The sequence below is a fragment of the Chlorocebus sabaeus genome, chromosome 17 (assembly GCF_047675955.1).
Source record: "Chlorocebus sabaeus isolate Y175 chromosome 17, mChlSab1.0.hap1, whole genome shotgun sequence".
Classification (NCBI taxonomy): Eukaryota; Metazoa; Chordata; class Mammalia; order Primates; family Cercopithecidae; genus Chlorocebus; species Chlorocebus sabaeus.
In genome coordinates, this window is record NC_132920.1 from 11,727,504 (window position 1) to 11,751,039 (window position 23,536).

General features: G+C 43.8%; 1 protein-coding gene across 2 annotated transcripts in view; it reads right to left on the bottom strand.

Moving 5' to 3' along the window:
- The window catches only part of ADTRP (androgen dependent TFPI regulating protein), a 68,338-nt gene extending 45,141 nt beyond the window's left edge, over positions 1-23,197 (bottom strand). The window contains exons 1-5 of one of the 2 annotated variants that reach the window (XM_007973685.3): positions 23,079-23,197; positions 21,995-22,319; positions 13,124-13,177; positions 11,343-11,477; positions 9,344-9,445 (exon numbers count right to left, since the gene is read on the bottom strand). In XM_007973685.3, coding sequence (XP_007971876.3) covers positions 9,344-9,445; positions 11,343-11,477; positions 13,124-13,177; positions 21,995-22,147 — 444 coding nt within the window. In that variant the 5' untranslated portion in view covers positions 22,148-22,319; positions 23,079-23,197. The remainder of the gene's footprint in view (positions 1-9,343; positions 9,446-11,342; positions 11,478-13,123; positions 13,178-21,994; positions 22,320-23,078) is intronic. The other variant, XM_007973684.3, reaches the window with a different exon arrangement.
- Positions 23,198-23,536: the final 339 nt, after the last annotated feature.

The following is a 23,536-nucleotide window of genomic DNA, read 5'->3' on the forward strand; positions in this document are numbered from 1 at the left end:
CAGAGGAAGAAATTTATTTTTTTCTGACTAGGGGACTGGACTTGCCTTGAGTAATGGATGTATTAAATACATGAGTATTAGAGAAAACACAGGTTTATGACTTTGGATCATATTCTAGACCCAGCTCTATCACTAATCAGTTCTGTGGTCTTGGGAAAGTTGAATAAACTACTCAAACCTCAGTTTCCTCTTCTGCAAGGTGAGTGGTTTGTAGCGATTGAGACATTTCGGCTCTACAATTCTGGGTTGACATTTATGTCTCCAGGAAACAACACAAGGGAAGATGAATTAGGGCTCACTATTTGATAGCAACTAACACTGACTCAGATCACTACTGACACAGATTACAAGCAATTTACAAAGACAATGAATGTTGTATTAAACAACAGAACCAAAATGGGCATTTTAAGAATGTATTAGAAATATATTTTTACTCTCTTCTTTCACCTGGAAAACAGAATAAAGGAAAACTAATATACAGTATAATCCCAGTGTTTCCCTACAAAAGAAATGTAGAGTCTGAAATTCAGGGAGAGCTTTTGATTTTTTCAGTAAATCATGGAAATGATTCCAACGCTAATCCCCCCATATGACGGCAACATCTCTTAAATTCCCCCAATCTTTTACTCTCTAATCTAATTATGAGCACTTGAAGGTAGAGACTATACCAAGTTCAAAACCTTCAATCAATTTCCTTTGCCTACAGAACAGAAACAAAATCCTTAGCATTCATGCCCTTCAACATCTGACCCCACGTCTCTTTCCACACGAATCTCCTGCTTTTCCCCTCTTTGATACCTTTGTTCTTGCCAAACTAACTGTACTAAGTTAAATAGTGTCCTCAAAATTCATGTTATTCCTGAAATCTCAGAATGTTACCTTATTTGGAAACAAATGCAAATGTAATTAATTAAGATGAGGTCATACTGGAGTAGGGGGCCTTAAATCAACCTGGCTGATATCCTTGTTAAAGAGGAGAAGAGGCACATATCTGCAAGGAGAGAGAGGTAAAGACAGACACACAAACAGGGGAAACGTCATGTGATGACAAGGCAGAGACTGCAGTGATGTGTCTACAAGCCAAGGACCACTGGCAACACCAGAAACTGAGGAAGGCATGCAGCAGATTCTCCTCTGGAGCCTTCTGAGAGAGTACGGCTCTGCCAGCACCTTGATTTTGGACATCTAGCCTCCAGAATTGTGTGAGAATGCGTCTCTGTTAATTTAAATCACCCAATTTGTGGTGCTTTGTTATGGCAGCCTAGGAAACAAATACACTGATCTACTTACTCATGGTGCCCTGAGCCTGCCTTGGGCTCAGACATTTCTCTCCTTTGGCTCATTATTCCTTATACTTGGACATCACTTGCTGTCTTTTCTATCCAACCTTTGAACCCCAGCTCAAATCTCCAATTCATTCATCACCTGTTCTAACCTGTACAGTGGGAATGACTTTCCCTTTAGAAGTATGCTCATGGCATTCGTTGGACCTTATCCTGCACTCTTTGATAGCACCGTGTGGCTTATTCTTTGACTTTTTACTATTTTTATGATGGGAATATTATCTTTTATCCCCTGCTAGCCCAAATGGTGCCCACTCTATGCTCAGCACATGATGAGATTTTAATGAATATTGGCTGTTGTGTTAATGCTTTGGCAGTGATGCAGCATCACTCTTTAAAACGAGAATCCCATATGTGTAGCTACCTGAAACACACAGCCTCCAGGTTTTCTCCATGGTCTCTAAAGAGAGTGGCTTTTTAATACCCTACATGAAGCACTTCCGGGTGGTGTTGGTACATTGAGAAGGTGGGGCAAGGTGGGGCATTGATTCTGGCTGCAAAAAGGAACATCTGGTCATGATCCATTAGTCTGCTCTGTGATAGTTCAGAAAGCATGTTCTCCCACATCTTGAGGTAAATAAAGCCTTTACTCGCTTGCTTCTCTTCTTCTGATCAACTTGCCCTGCTTATGTTCTAGGCCAGTGTTGCAGAGAATGTAATTGAGGCCAATATTTCTTTAGGCAGTACAGAGGAAGGGCAATCCTGCTCACCCAGCAGGGAGTGAGATGGGGCTGGTGTAGTGACTCATATCATTGACATTTGCAAAGGGAGGCCTACTGTTCACTAGCGAGATGCCAAGCAGAGTCTCTTTGTTGGGCCCCTTGTAAGACTGACATTTAGCCAGCAATTCTCTTTGAGGGAACAGGGGCAGAGAGGGGAAGTGGAAGGAAAGAGGAAGAGAAGAACCTTTTGGAAAAACCTGATTTGACATTGTCAATATTTGGCAATGTGCTGTCACCTTTATCAATGTCCTACTCATCACTACTTATCAATATCCTTTGAGATCTGATCTCCTTCTCTGACCAGCCATTCTGAGCTTTACCTTTTCTACTGTTACCACACTTTGTCTCTGTATCATACAATCTCTATCAAATTATATATGTAGTGTCTTACTTTTTCTATTGATAGGTAACTGCACAACATTTTTTTTAAAAAAGAAAATACTTAGAATAGAGGTCACTATTACATGAGCTTAAATAATTTATTACCACTTTTATGCAACAGAACAAATGGAATCTTTTGCTGTACCTAGTATAAGATAGCCTTTTCGAAATTGGGGTGGAAAGGGTTATAATTCAGAGACCTAGGTTTGTATTCAATGGTGTTATCTTATAGCACAAGAGGCTGAATAATGGTCCCCAAAGATGTCTACATCCTAATACCTGGAACCTGTGAATATGTTAATATGTTACCTTGCATGGCAAAAGAGACATTGAAGATGTAATTAAATTAAAGATTTTAAGATTAAGAGGCTAACTTGAGTTATCTGGATGAGCCCATTGTAATCACAGGGATCCTCATAAGAAGGAGGTGGGAACAGCAGAGGCAGAAAAAAAGGTGATATGAAGATGGTGGAAGCAGAGGCTGGAGTGATGTGCTCTGGAGGAGGAGGAAAGAGCTATGAGCCAAGGAAGGTAAGTGGTCTGCTTGGAAGAAGTAAGGAAACGGAGTCTCCTCCAGAGACTCTAGAACGAATGCAACTCTGCTAGTACCTGAATTTTCTCCCATGCAACCCATTTTGAACTTCTGACCTCCAAACGTTAAGATAACACATTTGTACTGTGTTCAGCTATGAAATTTGCATTAATTTGTAATAGCAACAAGCACATCACTCTGCTCTCTCACCCTGTTTATTTATTGTGTGTTTACTGCTTATCTTCCCCACTGGGATGTGTATATAGTCCATAAGGAGAGAGCATAACCAAGGCTCTATCTTCTCCCCACACACTCTCAAAACTGCCCTTGAACAGGTCACAGCAAGTACCAAATTGCCAAGTCCAGTGGAAAGGTCTGACTCGAGTCCTCTTACAAGGTCATCATATTCACCTCTCAGCAGCTTTGGACATAAAATACTTCCTCCTTCTTGAAATATTTTTACACTGAGTTCCAGGAGACTACACTGCATTGGGTTTTTCGTCCCGGCTCACTGGCACCTCCTTCTCGGTGTCCTTCGCTGAATCCGTCTCCCTTTCCTCCCAACCACGAAGGCTGGAGTATTCCAAGACTTAGTCTCCTGTAATATCTTATCTAACCATAACTACTCCCCAGGTGATTTTATTAAATTTAACTTTAAAAACAATCTGCATAATGAAGATAATCAGATGTATGTCACCATCCCAGAAAGCTACCCTACACATGTCCAAGCTAGAGCAGTATGTCAAGCTGCCTGTTCCATATTTTGACGTCATTATCTAATAGGTGTCTCAAACTCACATGTCTAAATGGAACAATTGATTTCCTTGTTCATAATCCTTGCACCTCCCTAGCCTCTGTATCCACATTCCTTCCCTGCGGCTTAGGCTAAACATCTTCTATCTTTCTTTTTGCTATATGGATTATTAAGTATATATATGTATGTCAGGGAGGTACAAAGAAGGCGTCCCTGAAGAGGTGACTTTTTCTATCATACTCAGAATAAAATGCCAACTCCTTGCAAGTCACATGAGGCATAATCTGAACCCTGGCTACACCCTCTCATCTCCTCCCTCCTCATTCTGAACCAGCCACGCTGGCCTTCTTGTTTTCTAGAGATGCCAGTATTTCCTTGGAGGCTTTTTAAACTTGCTGCTCTGTCTGCCTGAGCCTTTCTTCTGCCAGAATGTCCTGTGGCTGTTTCCTTCACCCTATCCAAATTTTTATTAAAATATCAGCTCATCATAGAGGCATCCCTTGGCCACCATGATTTCCCTGTACCCTGTTAAACCTGCTTTTTTTCCACACATACACCCACTCACAGCGCTCTGTTCTCTCACTCTGTTTATTTATTGTGTGTTTACTGCTTATCTTCCCCACTGGGATGTGTGTATAGTCCACAAGGACAGATCTTTTCGATGGTCTTGTTCATTGCTGCATCTTCAGCTCTTAGAAGAGGGCCTTGTACATAGCAAGCATCTGATAAATACCTTTTAGCACTTCCTTATGTTAAAATCAAATGTCTTGCTTATTATTATACATCTTAGCTATATTGCATATTAGATTAGGTATGTAATATCTCTTTTAAATTTCTTAAGATTAGGGACCATATTTGATGTTTTTCTTGTCACCCACATAAGGACACAACACAAAGCAGATGAGAGTGATTTTCTTCAAATGCATGATTCTTCATTTTGTCTTTTTGATTTGAACTCAGCAATGGAAATCATCTGGGGGCCTTCTTTTCAAGTGTATGTTCAGTTATGTCAGGTGTTCTAGGTAAGAGGCCCATAAATGGAATTTGGAGGGCTCATGAGCCTCCTAAAATTGTACACAAAATTTTATGGGTATTTGTGTTTTCCTGGAAAAACAGTCTATAGATCTCTTCAGGTTCACAGAGGAGCCTCTTCCGTAAAGGTTAAAAACCACTGAGTTGGACCAAGATACGCAGACTGGGTGACCTATGCCCAGGGCTGGGGCTGAATTGAGGGTGAGGAATCAGGAAGGGTGGGAGGAGTTTGCAATGCTTGGGATGAAGGGTGGCTGACCTTACTCACCCCTACTTAGAAGCCCAACAATTTCACACCAAGCTTGTGGGTGGCAGAGAAAACTCTGTGTTTGGGTCTGAATGCTAATAACAACATCTTGCATGCTATGACTGAGGAAGAAAGTAGAAGATTTTAAGTTTTACTCCCTGGGCATTTTGACTTCCCAGCACATCCATGGGAGAGGGCTCAAAGGCCATCCAGGCCAACTAGCCATGCCTTGCTCATGAGTTACAGCCAGGCCAGGACACGTAGGGCACAGAAGCCCTCCTGTCCATGTTCTTCCTTCAGCAATAACCATGTCCCTCCGCATAACACTACCTATGCCACTGCCTTGTATTAGCATTAAGTCAGTATTTCAACTTTGTGTGTGTACATTAGACTCAACCAGATTTAAGACTGCCAGATGTCAAAACCCTCATTCAATATCAATCATAGTGTCACACATGTAGGGGTGCTTAACTACTCTTTTTCTAGTGAATAAATGACAACGTATTAAATAATTAGGTGGCTGTATTTGGGACTTTCTCCAATTTTAAGAGCCAGGGAAAGTCCTGTCTCTCAATAGCAGATTGTTTTGAAACCCCCATTAACATCAATGAAACTTTTTTAGTTCTAGGACTCTGTGATCATGGATTTAGAATAATCCAGTGGATCTTGGCTGGGAGTTCTTAAGTTTTACATGAGAATACCTTATATTCATGCAGTCCTTGACAGTTGTTAAAGTTTGCACACACATTCTCAATAATCATGTACTATTTTCAAAGATAGAAGGGGCTCTGAGGAGTTCTCTGATCTATTTCACCTCTCCTTTGGGGCAACCCGAACAATTTAGGTTGATTTCCAGAGAAATAAGTCCCCCAGCTCCCCTCCAGTTAGGATCTGATAATTTTCTCAGTTACTGGGAGTCCGCTTACTGCTATTTAAATCTGTCTGCTCTGATTCTATCTTTAGTAGGCATTTAGGTAAGACCTGAGGAGTTAATGTTTTCCTGGCAAAACCTGAAGGAATACTTTGCTGTTCTTTCCCTTGTTTTATGAAGATTGGAGAACTGTTTAGCACTAAAACAGTCAGATTGATCTACTTTAATTAAGGTGCCCTGTCCACGGTGGATGCAAATATCTCACTGATGTTTCTATTTAGTCTGAATACACAACAAAGGCAGGAAAATGTCTGTTAGAGACACAGTCCGCTTAGAATAGTCCTGCTGCAATGACAAGTTTCCAAGGAGCTACAAGGGTTGAGCTGGGAGCGGTCCAAAGACTTGATTACTTATGAAGGTCCTACAACCACACGGTGTCCGAGGGGAGAGTGGTATTTCTTACTTTGACAGATACTACTCATAACAACTGGGGCAGCATCATAAATGGCAATGGGGAAAATATTCCAAAGCTAAGGCTAAAATAGCAAACATAGGGAGTGTTGAGAAATGAAAGAAGCTTTCAGGACCGCATGGCGCTGGTGACCGAAGGCAATTGTTCTACTGTGGAAAGGAAAAAGGAGCCATACAGGGAACAGGGCCAGCCCCACGCAGAAGCACTTAGTACCAAATGTCCAGCCGGACTGCCCATCATTACTCTGGCTGCCATAGTGGCGATTTCCCAGAATTGTATTCCTTCCTTTGGACCATCATGGACAGGCACTGGCAAAATGTGGGAAGTGTTAACAAACTGACATAGTAGCAGCCATTTCTACCATGAGTTCACACTAGTATTTAAGAATTTGGCAGAGAACATTCCTTGAAGCAATAGGCCAAGAAGATTTAATAGTGAGGACAGAAAATGTCCAGAACAAGGAACACAGTCTAGAAGACAGAGATGAGATATAGTTATTAGGACACTTAATTTGGAGCAGACGTCAAAAGAAGGCAGGAAGTTTGGGGATGACTGCATTAGGGACACCCAAGGCCAGTTTTGCTGATACCAACATTTTTCCTAGAGATGGATCTGTTGAGAGTTTCTTCAATCAAATTAAGAGAAACACAGAAACGTCTGTACATGACCTAGGGTAGCTTCCTCCTCCTCTTCTCTCCTTGTCACCATTGTTCCACTTCCTTTGACCCTTGCTCCTTTTCTCTGAGGGATTCAGGTTACTTGAATGACCAAAGGGCAAAGGATAAGGTCCACGGCACCCCTCAGCTTGTGAGGCACAAAAATATTTACGGATCTCTGTTGCACAGTATTTGCCTTGCTAATTAGCTTATGGATGTGATGTATGTTATCCAGCCCTCTGCTTCCAAAATTATCACAAATCCATATGGCTGTTTACTTAGCAAGGTCACAAATATTGGGCACCATCATCATAACTATTTGAAAGAAATCCAACTTTCTATCAACCCTAAAGTGTTGCGGGGGAGATGGTAGTCATTGTGAAAAAAAAAAAAACTACAAGATAAGCACACAAACCTTGAGAAGGTGTTTGACAGGTGCATTTGGCCCCACATAAAAGATACTTACAAGATTCTGCCTTTTTATTATTTTAGTAACATTTAGCTCAGCCAGTAGTTTCAAATCCCTTCATTTTCTTAGAATTTTGGCTTAGCAGCATACAGATGAGGATTCGGGATTTTTTTTTTTTTTTTTTTTTAAGTAAGAATTCACACTTTGCTATATTGATCAAGCAAAGTGAGGTCCTTTTGACTGCCTGGTAAATTATGAAACAAAACCAAATCGAATCACAAGTTCTGGACTTACTGTAGCAAAAGGCAACAAAGGGTGCATTAGCCTCAGATTTCCATCCTAGCTGTGCTTCCTATGAATTCAGTGGCCTCAGGCACGTCACTTATCCTCTCCGAGCTTTTATTTTATTTTTTTATTTGTAAAAATCAGGATTATAGTAGTTCTCTAAAGAAGGCTGTGTGAATTAAATGAGCCCATAGCTGAGAAACATGCTTTGTACAATATAAAGTACCATTTCTTATTTAAAAAAAAAAAAAAAAGGCAGGAATATTCACAACATCAGTGTTTCAGATTAACATTCATGGGAAACTGGGAAGGTGAAGAGTTTGACAAGAAAAAGTTGAGAGGAGGAGGGTTCCTGAGAGGTCAGACTTAGTTAACGCAGTTCTGGTCCTAAACTCTGAAAGAGTTCAGAGCTGTAGTCTGTTACTCAGTCAATCATCAATAACTCACTGAGCACAAAATTTAGGCTGAAATTAGTTTTTTTCTGGAGACCGGGGCTCGTGGCAGGGGCAGTGTTAGTGGACTGAATTGTTTTTCTGAGTTGGTCATCTTGTGAGTTTTAAGACCATGGAAAGGTGGGCAAGAGTGAGGGTAGAAGAAAGTCTGTGAGTGAACCTTTGAGGAGTCTTGACATGCCACTTCCTTGTGCCTTTCCCCTGTTTTTTTTGTTTGTTTCTGGTTTTTTTTGGCGGGGGTGGAGGGGGTGGAGTTTCACTCTTGTCGCCCAGGCTGAAGTGCAATAGTGTGATCTTGGCTCACTGCAACCTTCGCCTCCCGGGTTCAAGCAATTCTCCTGCCTCAGCCTCTTGAGTAGCTGGGATTATAGGCGTCCGCCACCACGCCCGGCTATCCCCTGGATTTTTAAATGTCATTAGCTTTACAGAATCTGAGACCTTTTTATAATCTCCTGATTGATGTGGAAATACATTTGTAAGTATTGAGAAGCTGAGTTAGGTCTTTGAACAATTACTTTGTTCACATTGTGCCAATGACTCAGTTATCCTCCTGCAACCGAGACCTGGACAACCTCATGCCAACCCTGCTCGTCTGGGTCCCTGTTACTGATATTCAGGTTCTAGTGACCTAAAAATCTCAGAACAGGCTCTGTTTACTATTCAGCCTCTCCAAAACACAAGCCTGAATAAAAAACCAAATGGAAATGTATTCCTAGAAATATGTAAATGCTAATCCCATTTGTGATGCAGAATCATGACAAAGCGTGTTACTTAAGTAACTGCTGCTCAGCTATGAGATATTCTTTGGATGTTGGGGTGGGCTTTTTTTTTTAAAGCTTGCTTGATTCCATCCATACATTGGAAGTTTATGACATATTTGCAGAAATCGCTTCTCTTTCAGGCCTGCCCTCTCAGAACTGTGTGTTTTCAATGACTTCCTAAGCAACATGGCAGACTCTCGCCTGGACATCTCCTGTGTTCTCAGTAGACTCACTGTAATTATAGCACTGGCTTGTGTTCATTTTGTACCTTCAATATGCCCTTTAAATAAATAGTGATGGGGTGGAGAGAGAGGGTGAATTGGATGCTGAGAATTGAGACATTTGGAAACATAAATAAGGCACTTTGGAGTTTTCAATACAGAGGCTATTGGTGTTCTACGTTCACTGAATTTTCCCCTCACTCACCATTGCATGATTAAGCCACGCTGGGATGACAGTATCTAGGACCTTGGGGTAAATGAGATCTCGATTGTAGAGAAAGAGGATCCAGAATGCCAAAAATACAAACTGGAAAATAAAACACAAAAAATAGCATCATTAGGCTTGGCTTTCTAAGATAATCAAGGAAACACAGTTAAATAAAAACAGATAACCATTTTAAAGATATCTTACATATACCTTATAGGAATGTAGAACATATACATTATAGAAATTCTACAATAAGCATTCTTCCCTTCATTTCATTGCTATATCTGCTCTTTCTGGGGATTCCTCAATGTGCCAGAGAGTTAGAGATCAATTGTTTGTCATCGTGGCAGGCAGAGAAGATATGAATAAACAGGATTCCCAGACCATTAGTCATTTATTTTAACCAATAACTTCTTTTTCTAAACTTTCACCAGGAATGCTGAGAGTAGGCACATGGAGTGGCTTGAGTCATACATGTTCCTTGTCCACCCTCTAAATAGGCATGGCTAGGGGAAGCAGGAAGGCTGAGAACCATAAGTGCCAAGCTCCCAGGAAAATGCACAAGCTAGTTGACTAAGGGCTAGATCTCCCTGGTGCTCAGAACTTTGAATTGATCTCCTCTTGTACTCCTTGACTCTCTTGTCAAACCATCGATCCTCTATGCTACAAAGTCAACGCAAAGATAAGGAAGTTAAAAACTATTAAACTTCTGATCTTCCTATCTTCTGACATTTCAAAGGCTCCATTTCTAAGCCTTAAAAAAATAAACAGACTTCATTGTTGATTTTAAAACTTGACTGTAGCCAGACTTGGTGGTTCATGCCTGTAATCCCAGCACTTTGGGAGGTCAAGGTGGGCAGATCACTTGAACTCAGGAGTTCGAGATCAGCCTGGGCGACATGGCAAAACCATGTCTCTACCAAAAATACAAAAACGTAGCCAGGTATGATAGCACACACCTGTAGTACCAGCTACTTGGGAATGTGAGACAGGAGGATCGCTTGAGCCTGGGAGGTTGAGGTTTCAGTGAATCGAGATCACACCACTGCACTCCAGTCTGGTCAACAGAGTGAGACTGTCTCAAAACAAAACAAAACCCCCCAAAACCAAAAAGCTTGGTCATTAGAAGATTTTACATGGGCAGAGGTAGAGGTATCCTGCAAAGTAACAGGTATCCATGCTCTGTTATCAGAGAACTCATTAGTGCTTGGAGAGTTGCATTTTGCATTTAAGTTTGAAGTCTCCGTACTATAGGAAGCAGGACAGGTAGAAGAAGGTAGTCATTTCTAATTATAGACCCTGCTGGGCAGCTGGCATGCCTGATCTCTGTTTGTTTCCATTCTAGCTAATGAATGGAAAACATGAACAATGTCATAGAAATGTGGACAGCATCAGCATACAAGCTTACTGTCCCTGGCATATGTCTCACTTCTTCCTGACATCCATCCACTCAGCAACATCAATGAGGCACCCACTGTGTACCCCATACCAGGCTGTCTTTCTCTCCTCGGTTGTCTTTTCCATGTGCCACCTTTGAAGGTCTCATATCTTTTTTCAAAAAAAAAAATTACTTGATGGTTTTCCACTTGCAGAAGTAACATATGCTTATCGTAGCAAGTGAAACAAGATGTATAAAAGGGGAAAATTAGTCATCTCCTCTCCTAGGGCTCTCCATTCCCATCACCCTGATGGAACCAAGGTTGTCTCAGTTGTATTTTGATTAAGAAAGGTCTTTCAAACTTCCCCATTAGATAGCAATAATGGTGTTGTGCCAAGCCTTTGCAGAGGTACAAAAGCTAGTGATAAATCTGATCACTAATGTGCCTTATTTCCTAAAGACACTGGGCAATGTGGTGCAGTCCTCAGACAGGACATTGTTGTAAATGCAGTGGGTGTGGTTTCCTATTATGAGCTCCCAAACAGCTTGGCTGCCCAGGAGAAGCTTTTGTCCATATGTACATGTCTGTTAGATTACGCACACATCTTTGTAACTTACTGTGGATACAGGGAAAGCCAGTGTGGCGAAAAGCAGGTCTCTGAAGGCAGTTAGGAACTTAATGTCTTTTCTCCCTTTGATTCTTTTCAGCACATCATCCAGGCAGGTGACCCCGTAGAAAATGGTCTGCAAGAGCTAAATCCATTACAACAAATGAGGGCATTTTCATTTGCTTTAATTAATACCTTCTTCACTGATGGAAAACTCCATCCCTCTGGGAGTAATGTGGCTTCGAGAGGGGGTGGCTATTGAGTTGTTCTGGGGTTGAGAGCCAATTCAAGGGTTGGGCTTCCAGCTCATTGGGTCCTGACCCTGCTCGCTAAGACTGATTGAGCAAATTTGTTTAGGGGATAATAATGTGTACAGTATTTAGTGTAATGGACTTGAGCTAACATGGAAACAAAATACAGAGTCAGCCTAAAAGGGGAACATAAGGAGATAGATATCTTGGCGGCACAGAGGTTGGAAGAACCAAATAAACAGCTCAAAGGCAAAGAGGCAGATACAGGGTGGACGGAGTCGGAGTCTTCCTGGGAAAGAAAATTAGGAAAAATGCCTGGTGCTGAAATCTCCCTAGAGAAACTGGAAACAGGTCAAGAGCACCACCATGAATCTCTGCGCTCTCCCAAGAAAGACACACAAAATGGTGCCTTGCTTAGCCGAAGAAGAGCCGGTGCACTTTCTTCCTTAAATAGGGCACCTGTAGGCCTCACAAAGGCAATCTGGCCGCGGCAGCAATTTACATCCCAGGGGACAGAGCAAGCCATGAGCTCTGGTGGGTTACTAAGTGCTGTGTGGTCCCCAAAGCCAGGACAAAGAGAAGGAGGGTATTTTTCAAGAAAGTAATATGATATGGAAGGCAAACTTTGTACATTCTTACCGCTTTGTACAACTCTGTGGTTTCTCATTTAAGGACTGGTAGGTCATGAAGATATAGAGTTTGCGGGAGTTTAAGTTAGGCTTTTGACAGAATCCATCCAAATCCTTAAAAGCCCTGGACTGGTATAGAGGGGTAGTCTGGACTCTGCTTTTAGGGTATAAGTCAGGAAGGTTCTAGAGCCTGGGACGCTGGGCTGGTGATTGATCAAGGTGGCTGTTGGGGAACAGTCTCTGAGCTCTGGACTCTAGGAAAGACCTAGCAAAGTCAGCCACGTGCTGCTCCTGGGCTGAGGGGGTGGGTAGGAGAGGATATGGAGGTGGATCAGACCAGTTGCACCCATCACCCTGGAGCATGTTAGAAATGCAGGACCTCCATCCCATCCCAGACTACAGAGTCAAGATCTCTGGAAATGGGGACCAAGAGTTTGTTTTTTAATAAGTTTCTCCAGAGCTTGTTAAAGATTGTTTATCCAGGTGGGATGAGGGGAAAAATTGAAAAACTACCTACTGGGTATTAAGCTTATTAGCTGGGTCACAAAATAATCTATACTTATATGACAAACCTGCAAATGTACCCTTGAATGTAAAATAAAAATTAAAAAAAAAAAAGAAATTTTTGGCCAACCTTATTAACATACACTTTACAGAATATAAAATACAGGTTTTAAATACGGAAAAAGATTATTTAATCTTTACGTAGGCTAAAGTTCTAGAACCACTGAATGAGACACAAGTTTAGCACTCAAAAATCTTACTACTCAAAACCATGAAGCGGCCTTTTATTCATTACTTGGTATGTGCCAGGCACTGAGCCATGTGTTTAATTCTCATAAGGACCTTATGAGCCAAGTCCTATCATTAGACCCCCCGCCCACCACCATTTTACAAATGAGGAAACAAACCTGCCTAAAGCTTCCTGGCTGGTAGACGCCAAACCCAGCAGTCCTGCTCTTGAGCTAGACTTTTAAAAAATAAAAAAAAATTATCAGGCTTCTGAACATAGTTCAGATAAAGCATTGTGGGAGGTCAGAAGAGAGACAATTATCTCCAGGTGGGAGAATGAAAGACAACTTCACAAAACACGAGGCCTGATTCCCACCCCCAGAGATTCTAATTTAATCAGTCTGGGGCTAGGGCCTTGGCATTGGGATTTTTAAAATCCTCCCAGGTGATTCTAATCACGGGTGGCTGAGGCTGAGAACCACTTGCCTGGAGGAACTTCCGTTTGGAAATTCAGACCCTGCAGTCTCAAGAGAGGTGGGGCTGGGGAGATGCAGGCTGTTGAGCCCTTCTGTGGAACAAGATTGCAGGAAAGGGAGAGAGGAGAGAGGGGAGAACAGAAAAGTAGGCTGCAAACAGCAGGGCAAGGTCCTTGTCTAAGGGACAGGAGGAGAAGGGGACACGAAGGTACTAAAGAATGACCGGGGGGTAGAAGAGCAAGAAGATAGGAAATCATGGGCCCTGGGGTGGAGGAGGTTTCGAACCTGAAGAGGGTGTCTCAGGGAGGGGTGGGGCAACAGCTTTAAATGGCATGAAGAGGTTGCCACCCTAATACTTCTCATTATTGCTGGTGATTTTCACATTCACACCCTCAGGGCTGCAGAATTTGGATGTGCAGTCATTTGCACAGGGAGTTGGGAGAAGCTCCCTCCTCTCTCCCTCCCCCACCAGTAGCCTCACCTCACCCTGGTTTCACTTCCAGCTGCTCAGGTCGCAGCAGGCCAGGCCGCTGCTGTAGTTAGGAAGAGCAGGCATGGGCTTGGGCCCAGGGAAAGAGGCCTGCGCTGTTCTATCAGCAGGGCAATTAATCCTGTCCTGAGCCTGGGCCAGGTCTGCCCTCTCTGGGGAGAGGCTGCCTCCGCCTGGCGTGTGACGTCCATGTGACCCGCTTTCCTCAGGCTGGAGCTTCCTAGAGTCATCATGAGTCAAGCTCCTCCTGACTTTCTCCTGCCTCTCCCAGTCACAGGATGTGGAAATCGGATTGGGGGAAAGAACGCGTTACTCAGCTCCTCTGGGCCTTCTCTGTCAATAAAAGCTTGCTTCACACCTCCAACTCGCCAATCCCCTCTCCACCGCAACTCACGGTTACTTCTCAGGCATATGGCACACGGGCGTCTCTGGATGCCCACGGTGTGTGCCACGCTGCCCTGTCGCCATCGAGCTTACTCGACATTGAGGCATCTTTGTCCGAATTCACGAGAAGCATGTGGAACCCCCGTGTGGGGGCTCAGAGGGAGGCGCTAGGGAGCTGCCAAGGAAAAGAAATCTGCAAGAGCTGGGGTGTGAAGGGGCCTCAAGGAGCAGCTGGGGCACACGGAGAGTGAGAGGCCAGGAGCTCCACGGGGAGGCTTCCAGGAGGGCAGCAGGGACAGGTGTGCCTCAGCCCATCCCACCAGAATGGTCTGCTCATTCTCCAAGGATGATGCAATGTTTATAAAACTCAGGATGAGCTTGACTCACGATGACAGACGGAGTGATGGGGGAGGCAATGTTAGCCGTTACGGGCTAAGTTATGTCCCCCACCAACCACCACCAAATTCATATGTCGAAATCCCGACCTCTAGGACCTCAGAAGATGACTGTATTAAAGCGGTGATGAAGTTAAAATGAGGTCATGATGGTGCACCCTAATTCACTATGACTGGTGCCCTTATCAGGAAAGGAGATGAGGACTACGGACATACGCAGAGGGAAGACCTCGTGAGGACACAGGGAGAAGGTGGCCATCTGCAAGCCAAGGACAGAGGCCTCAGGAGAAACCGACCTTCCCCACATCTCCAAATTCCAGCCTCCAGAACTATGAGAAAATCAATTTCTGTTGTGTAAGCCCAGTCCGTGGTACTTTGTTATGGCAGCCCTAGGAAACTATACAGTAGCATTAAAATATGACCGCCACAACTGGTCTTCTTTTAAGACTCTTACAACAAAATTACTATCATTTACATTTCGCAACTATTTTGGCACCCAGAAAAGCCCAGACGTAACGGCATCTACTTAGTCAAAGTTTATTTCAGAGCCGCTGCTCCCTGATTTATCCTTTCTCCTGGTTCTTCCCTAATTCTGTTCCCACTGCGTGTTCCGCGCCTTTTCCTGAAATGCTGCTGCTCTGAGTTCGTTAGCTGTCTTTTGTTTGTTGCTGGCTGACAAACTAACACCTGCAACAAAGCTGAATTGACACTTTTAAATAACTAATGCAATTCAAAAAACTGCAGTTAAAGGATATTTAGTTTTTACATTCATGTGTCTTCACAAACCCACAAAAATCTTCAAATTGTGGAAGCTTAGCCTTTCTAAGTCATCAAGCTTATTCTCTTGCCTTTAAGCCAGAGCCTCCTCTCTTTAAACTACCTTAGGAAATGAGAATTTCTTCTATTTAAAAAGTAATTCCAGGGAGGGAGATTCCACAAGTTTCCTGAGCAAGACATTACAAGTCTTATTGGATGAGTCAAGTAATCCAACACTGAACTCAGGACTGTGCCTGACTCAGCCAGGCGGGACTTTCTTATTTCTCTCCTTTGAAATGACGCAAGAATTTGCAGTGGGAGATTACACCAGAAGAAAACAGCAATTGGGGGCTGCGATGAGCCCTTTATATAATGGCGGTGGTTGTGTTTGGAGCAGGTACTTTGCCAAGTATATCTGTATTCATATGGAATATACGATTTCCATCATCATTCATGTACATTTAACTTAAGAAACTGAGATTAAAGGATGAAATAAAGAACACAGGAGGAGAAAGAATGTGCAGAACATAGTTTGGAATAATGAAGAGAAAAATGAGACCAAGAGCATCGAGGGACAGGTTGGAAAGAAGGACCAGAATGCTTGGCCAGTGTTTCATAGCTGAGGACAACGGGCGTCAGTACAGCAGTCGGGTGGCAGTGGGATAAAATACCTTCATGATGGGATGGCCTCCCTAGAAAGGGGCTCACGCCTGTTAGAACCATGTTCTGGTCATTCACTCATTCAACCAACATTCACGGAATGTCAGTTAGGTACCAGAAATTGTCGGTTAGGTACCAGAACATAATACAGGCCTGGGAAAGCTCTGTGTTAATGTCTTTCTCTGGAATTAGGAAAAGAAGAAGTGGAAGAAGATGATCGAGAAGAAGGAGGAGGAAGAGGAGAGAGAGAAACCTTTTCTGTATGTTTGGTATTTTACATGATGCAGGTCAGGTTCCGTGGGAAACAATCTGAGATTCTGAGATGTGCCTGCAGGATGTTCACCGGGGAATGCTCTCGGACATCTACGAGAGGGAAAAAGGGAGCAGGATTGAAGTGGGGAGGCTAAGTGCTGTGCAGTTGCGTGGAATCAGCTGATCCCTTGAGGAGCTCTGAGCTGAGTTTCTCCTTCAGAGCTGTCCTGGAGTGCAGCCTTTGCATCCCATATTGGATGCCAGTTATCGCAGGCAGCAACCCCAGGGAGGGGCCTAAACCTTGGTCAAGGCAGCTCCTTTCTGCTGAGGGCAATTCTGGGAGGGGATCTCAGCTTTGCACCATCGGCAGCGAACACTCCTTCTGAAAGCTGGGGACTGAGTATCTCAGTGCTGGGGAGGTATGAGGATCTGGGTGCCTTATCAGAGTATCCACTACGCATGAGAAAACTGAGGCACAGAGAAGTTAGGCAACTCACTCAAAATCACACAGCATGTGAGCACAGCCAGTGTTCTGGCCTCAGAAGCCAGGCCTTCAATCACTCATCTCTATACTGTGTCCAAAGAACCTACCAAAATGCTGTCACAGTTGCTCAATAAGTTATAGCTGCTTTATTTTGGGTGCTGGTGGTGACTATCATAGTTCGATCAGTCCTTACCCTTTCAGCTATCAAAGTGCATCTTTGTGAGGCAGAAATAGTTAAGTGTATTTGACTCTATGGAACTGAAGAGTGCCATAGGGGCTGGTCGCAGTGACTCACACCTGTTATCCCAGCACTTTGGGAGGCCAAGGCAGGCAGATCACAAGGTCAGGAGTTCGAGACCAGCCTGGCCAACATGGTGCAACCCTACCTTTACTAAAATACAAAAAAAAAAAAATTAGCCAGGCGCGCTGGCACATGCCTTGTAGTCCCAGCTACTTGGGAGGCTGAGGCAAGAGAATTGCTTGAATCTGGGAGGCAGAGGTTGCAGTGAGCCGAGATCGCGCCACTGCACTCCAGCCTGGGGGAACAGAGTAAGAATCTGTCTCAAAAATAAATAAATAAATAAATAAATAAATAGTGCCATAGATTTCTTAAGGTTGGTCCCCCAAATGTTAAAGTGGGTGCCATACTGTAAATTCAATCCCATCTTCTCACTGTTCACAGGCTGCCTTGGAGTTTAGACCCATAGAGAGGCCTCCCAGGTCCTCTGTTCCCCCAGCCCTAGGCCAGCATCCCCAAGGACCTATGTGGTATTGCCACTGTTGTCATCATGAGAAGTTGAGGGTGATGACAATGGAGCTGCCTGGGGCTTGGGCAACTTATGAAAAGGGAGAGAAAGGTCATGCTTCTGTTGTTGTAGGGGGTGTTGGGGGCGTGGGGAGGGAGGGGCCCACTCAGAATCTCCCCTGGAGATCCCAGTTATGTGGCCCCACCTCTCACAATGTTTCAGAAGGAAGTTTGTCTTTAAAAAGAGGAAATCCTATTAAAGTGAATGAATTCTATGAGCCAAGTTGTGGCTACTGAGCCTTGCCCTAAACCCCCTAGTTCATATTCCTTGGGATTAGGGACAGTCCCTGGATGGAACTGGAGTGGACAGAGAGCAAGGGACACAGCATTTGTGGAGGACTCAGGCACTGGATGATCTGAGCCAACTTGAGCAGCTTGAGGCCAGCCATGGCACTGCCTTGGTCTCACGCCCAGCCTCTGGGGTTCCCCATTCTGCATGGCTGGCTGCTGGCTGCTGGAGCCTGCAGACTCTACCACCAGGACTGCCTGGTGCCTGTGGGCAGCTACAACAGGGAGGGCAGTGGCTTGACAGTGGCCTTCTCCAGCTGGGAAGACGGGGCATGCAGCTCGGGGAGGCAGAAACAGGAGCTAGGAAGGGGAAGGGGGTGGATGACTCCTGCTGGCCTCCACTCCCTGCCAACCTAGGTGCTCAGTGAGGAGACTGATGTTCTACTAAGTCACCCCCCTACATCACTTTCTCTACCCAGAGAAGTTCACCATCACCTCCCCATGTTCTCTTCCCTCTGTCCACCGCCTAACACCATGCTGATGCCATTCTGAGTGCTTCCCACCTGTCAGATCATTTCTTCCCCATGGCTACCCTATGGTTAGGTACTATTTTTATTTCTGTTTGACAGATGTGGAAATGAAAGACACAAAGAAGTGCCTAGCCCAGGGTCTCAGAGCCAGTAAGCAGCAGGACTGAGGTACCACCCAGAGATCACAATTGTAACCATTGTGAAATACCACCTCTCCCTCCCAGCAGGGAATCAGTGGCCCCTTCAGAGTTCAGTTACTCCCTTATTAGGCAGAGACTCCTATCTGTCCTCTCCTACCTTAGTCAGAGATGGGTCACCCTGACCAATTCCCAATGGCACCTTAGCTACTACCACCAACCCCAGGGGAGTCGCTCAGTGCAACTCCTGTCTGCCTCCCCTTCCAGTCCCCTGGGATAGCTTCAAGGGGAACTGGGGCAATGCTCAAAATGCCACCTGGCACCAAAGGGGGCTTTGCTCTTATGAAGGGGACACAACTGATACTCAGCCAATTAGAAATTCAAACTGTTTACGAGGAGGTGTGTAAATTTCCCGGTAAGCAGGATTGGATACTAACTTCCCCAAGCTGAGGTAAAATAAATAGAAGAATGTGAGAGCAAGTTGTGAGACCTTTATGACTTAATAAACACAACCACCAATTAATTAGTCACGAATGAACACTAATTAATCCTTAGGAAACACAACCATTAATCAGCCCTTGAGATCTCGAGAGCCAGACATTTTCAGGTCCAATATTTCACCTTAAGCAACATATTTGAAATCTACATTAAAAGGATCCTCTGAAATACACTCAACCCATCTTCACCAGTTGGGAAGCATTTCATTAGGTCGCACTTTCAAGATGACTCCTAACGGAGCTCAGAAAGAAAATCACCACAGGTAAGCCCCTCTCAGCTTATTTATGAGGGCCAGAAAATACCAGAAGAGAGGGACTGCTGGATGATGCAGAAAGGCTGAGGTCACGTCAACGTACCAAGTTGCAGCTTTATAATATGTGGGTATCCTGTGCCAGCCACTGTGCTGAATTCAAGGTAGAAATACAGACGGTTAGGGTTGGCAAGGACCTAGGAGAAAAAAACTTCTGTTTTGGAGCCAAAGTTTGATTGGAATGTGAAGACTCACATGGCGGGGAGAAAGGGAATTAGAAAACAATACTGTACAGGAATCAGCAGAGACTGACAGATGCTGTGAAAATCAGAGAAAGGAAAAGGAAATTTGGGCTGGAGTTGGTCAGCAAAGATTTGGGGGGAGTACAGGTGATTCCCAATGTTCTATGAAAGAAGCAATGTGGTGAAGAGGGGCAATAGGCCTCTCTTCTAAGGATAGAGAGAACACTGGGCAGAGAAATGACAGCAGGAAGTCCGGGACCAATACTAGTGAGATGCAGTCCCTACTGCAGAAGAGACCAGCCTCCCAGGGAGAGGGAACCTGAAGGCTGGTTGGGCAGGTGAGCTCTTGAATGGGAGTTTGACATTGGGTCCACGAGGCAGGAGGGAGCCACTGTGGTTTCCTGAGCAGCAGACCACACGCTTCAATCCAGGTCATGGTATAAAAAATAAACCAAAACCAGTGCTTTGAGAAGATTAATTTGGAATCTGAGTGGCTGGATTGGACCGTGAAAGGACAGTAAAGAGATGATATGGTCATCCAGGTAGGCTTAATATGAGCCTGGAATGAGAGAGACAGTAAGGTTGAAGAAGAAAGGATGAACTTAGTAAAAGGAAAAACTAATAGGATTTGGTAGCGGATCAATTAGGGAAGCAACATTGGGATTAACACTAGGAAATGACAGTATCATTGACAAGATAAGAGACTTTTCTCACTCTTGGAAAATGAGGGCTCTTGGAAATGTAGGTGAGCTAGAATTAAAAAGTCAGGATCAGGCCGGGCGTGGTGGTTCACACCTGTAATCCCATCACTTTGGGAGGCTGAGGCAGGGTGGATCATGAGGTCAGGAGATCAAGACCATCCTGGCTAACATGGTGAAACCCCGTCTCTACTTAAAAGAAAAAAAAATTAGCTAGGCGTGGTGGCAGGTACCTGTAGTCTCAGCTACTTGGGAGGCTAAGGCAGGAGAATGGCGTGAACCCGGGAGGCGGAGCTTGCAGTGAGCCAAGATTGCATCACTGCACTCCAGCCTGGGTGACAGAGCAAGACTCCATCTTAAAAAAAAAAAACCAAAAAAAAAGTCAGTATCAGTTGTGTATGTGTGTGTGTGTGTGTGCATACAAAGAAGTAAGGGAGGTGGTTAATGAGTGCGGTGATAAATCTATTCTTAGCCGCACATAGTGTGAGGCAGGACATTCATACTGGACATTCATACAGTCCTGACTACAGACACATGTCTCTTCTAGTTGACTGTTTTTCACAGAAAGCCAATAGAGACACAGAACTTAAGGGTGTGTGTGTGGTTTTTTGTTATTGTTGTTGTTTACTGTGGTACTCCTAGTTTTACAAAAAACATTTTTTGTTTTGTTTCTGTATTTTTTTTTTTTTTTTTTTTTTCATAAAATTCCATGATTGAAACAGGCAGTCACCTTGAAATTTTCAAACACACTAGAGCTGTGTTCAGGGTTCCAATTTTTCAGGCCAAAATCAAGAGGCCACTAACCAACCAGTGAGGAGGAAGCAGCCCCTTCGGGCCTCTTTGATTTTAACTCTCTCCACTTCCACCTCCTTAGCATTTCAGAGTGTCACAGTTTCTGACCACATACACTCTCTGCTTGTCAAATGAGGATTATGATTCTGAAAACAGATGTTTATGTGGTACCCAAGATTTTAGTCAAAAACCTCAAATATTAATTCACATCCCCAAATGATTCCCCATTCTTAGTTTTTAACTTTAAAAGTATTTTTTTTTTTTCCTATTCCTCGAATATTTTTCGTAATCCGCTTTTCTCCCATTCATTCACACTTCATCAGAATGCAGTCAGCCGGGTTAGGAAGACAAGAAAGGATTAAGTCATAAGCTTGGTTTTTAAATAGTTGAAAATGTGTATTTGCCATTCGGTTGGGTGATTTGTCCTTTAAGATGGAGCCTGAACCTATAAAAAATTGAGGTGGGAGCTGAACATGGCAAAATGTGTTTGCTTTTCTTAGATAAATCTGTTAGTCTGTGTGTGCTGTAAAATGGCATTATTCCTTCATTGGAAATTACACTTCCTACACAACATACGCCACTCTGCCTTCTCTTCACAGACTTCCCCAAGCAAAGTTCAAAATGCCTCCTGCATTTGTGGTTAATCCCACGGTGAAACCATTAGCATAGTCCCCAATTTTGAGCACATCTGAAAAGAGCTCCAAGATGATATATATATATATATATATATATTTTTTTTTTTCAAGAGAGCATTTAACAATGAGAAAGCACAGAAATGTAAGTATAGATAATTTCCAAACTGGGTTTATCAGAGTAAATTTTTAAGTAAACGAAAAACCCAAAACTCACAAATGGTGAAGAAGGAAGACAAATAACAAAATTGTGTATTTAATGAAATCCAAAGATGTTATCTGTAGCAACCCTGATATTCTAGAGAAATGGATCGGTTCCTGGTACGGCCATATGGACTTACCAGATTAAGCAGTGTCAGGTATTTCCACCTTGCATCATTTGCAAAGATTTTGGATTTCACCTTGTCTTTTCCTTCCTGTGAGATGTAATAATTGAGGAAAGTATACCAGCTCAGAACAAGGAAGTGGTATATGCATGTAGAAGTCTTCGTCATGGCTAGTGCTGACCGGCGCACGGTGAATGTCTTGAGTAGTTTCTGACGTCCTTCTGTGGGTCAGAGCTGAAGTCCAACAGCAGGCCTGTGAGCTATAAACCACGCCCCTCTGGAACTGAGAGTTCCAACACCGGCTGAATTTGGTTCTGTTTTAAGCTCCTTTCCTGAAAAACTTCAGAGACAGGATTACTGCTGTTTTTCAGATGCCTGCATTTAGATAATGATAGATAATCTGTAGATTTGCATAAAATACAACATGTGGGCTTTGAGAAGGGCAGGTAGCAATCAATGCAAGAGCTGCACATTGTACCGTTTGGCTAGGGCCCTGGGGCAGGGGCATGGTTAAATGAAGTAATCATGAAATAGTAGGAAAATCTAACAAAATACTACCATGGCTGTATTCTCTTTTCTTTTCATTTGCATATAACAAGGAAGCTGCAACCTTATCTCTTGAGAAAAGGAGGAGCAGGTTGATAAACCAGATCATGGGTGTGCTTAGGGCATGAACAGTAGAAAGGACAAGTGTGTTGTAATTTTGCTTCTGAGGTCTCTGAGATTCTAGAAAGTCTGCAACAACCTTTGATCCCCCAGGGAGCAGTTCCAACAGTTTCTTTTCTTTTCTTTCTTTCCCTTCCTTCTTTCCTTCCTTCCCTTCCCTTCCCCTTCCTTCCTTCCTTCCTTCCTTCCTTCCTTCCTTCCTTCCTTCCTTCCTTCCTTCCTTCCTTCCTTTCTTCCTTCCTTCCTTCCTCTCTCTCTTTCTCTTTCTCTCTTTCTTTCTCTTTCTTTCTCTTTCTGTTTTGTATCTATACCTGGAGAACCAAGAGTAACTTAGGGCTGTCCCAGAAACTCCATTTGGATAGGCATTTCTGTGCCCTGGGAGGGAAGAAGCAGCTTAGGAGGTGATCGTACTGTGGCTACCACACCGACATACCTGACTTTAGACGTTGCTGGGAGAGGGTAAGAGTTCCTGCTCTGCCATGATTAGGATGAGACATGGCTGGGTGAATCAGCGTGCAGGACTGGGCTCTGACTCAGGCTCCACAGAAGGGAACTTAGGAAGTGGATGCCTTGTGACATCGCCAGCTTGTTTCCCTGGGCAACTGACTCCGAGGGGTGAGCAAATCCCTCAGAGAAATGCTCCTGACACAGTTATGTAAGTCTGTAATTGGTGCTTTTTAATGACTTAACCAGGGCTTAAAAGTACTAGCAGAAAGAACTGTAGGCTGGACAAGGGGACAAAACATAAACAAACCCACCTCCTAAGAGTCAACAGACTCCCAACATCAGGAATGGGAGATGGGAGGAGAGCAAACCCGAGCCCGCCATGGAGGTCTGCATTGTAATCATGTTTTTTTTCATCTGTTGGGGCTGCTATAACAACATACTGTA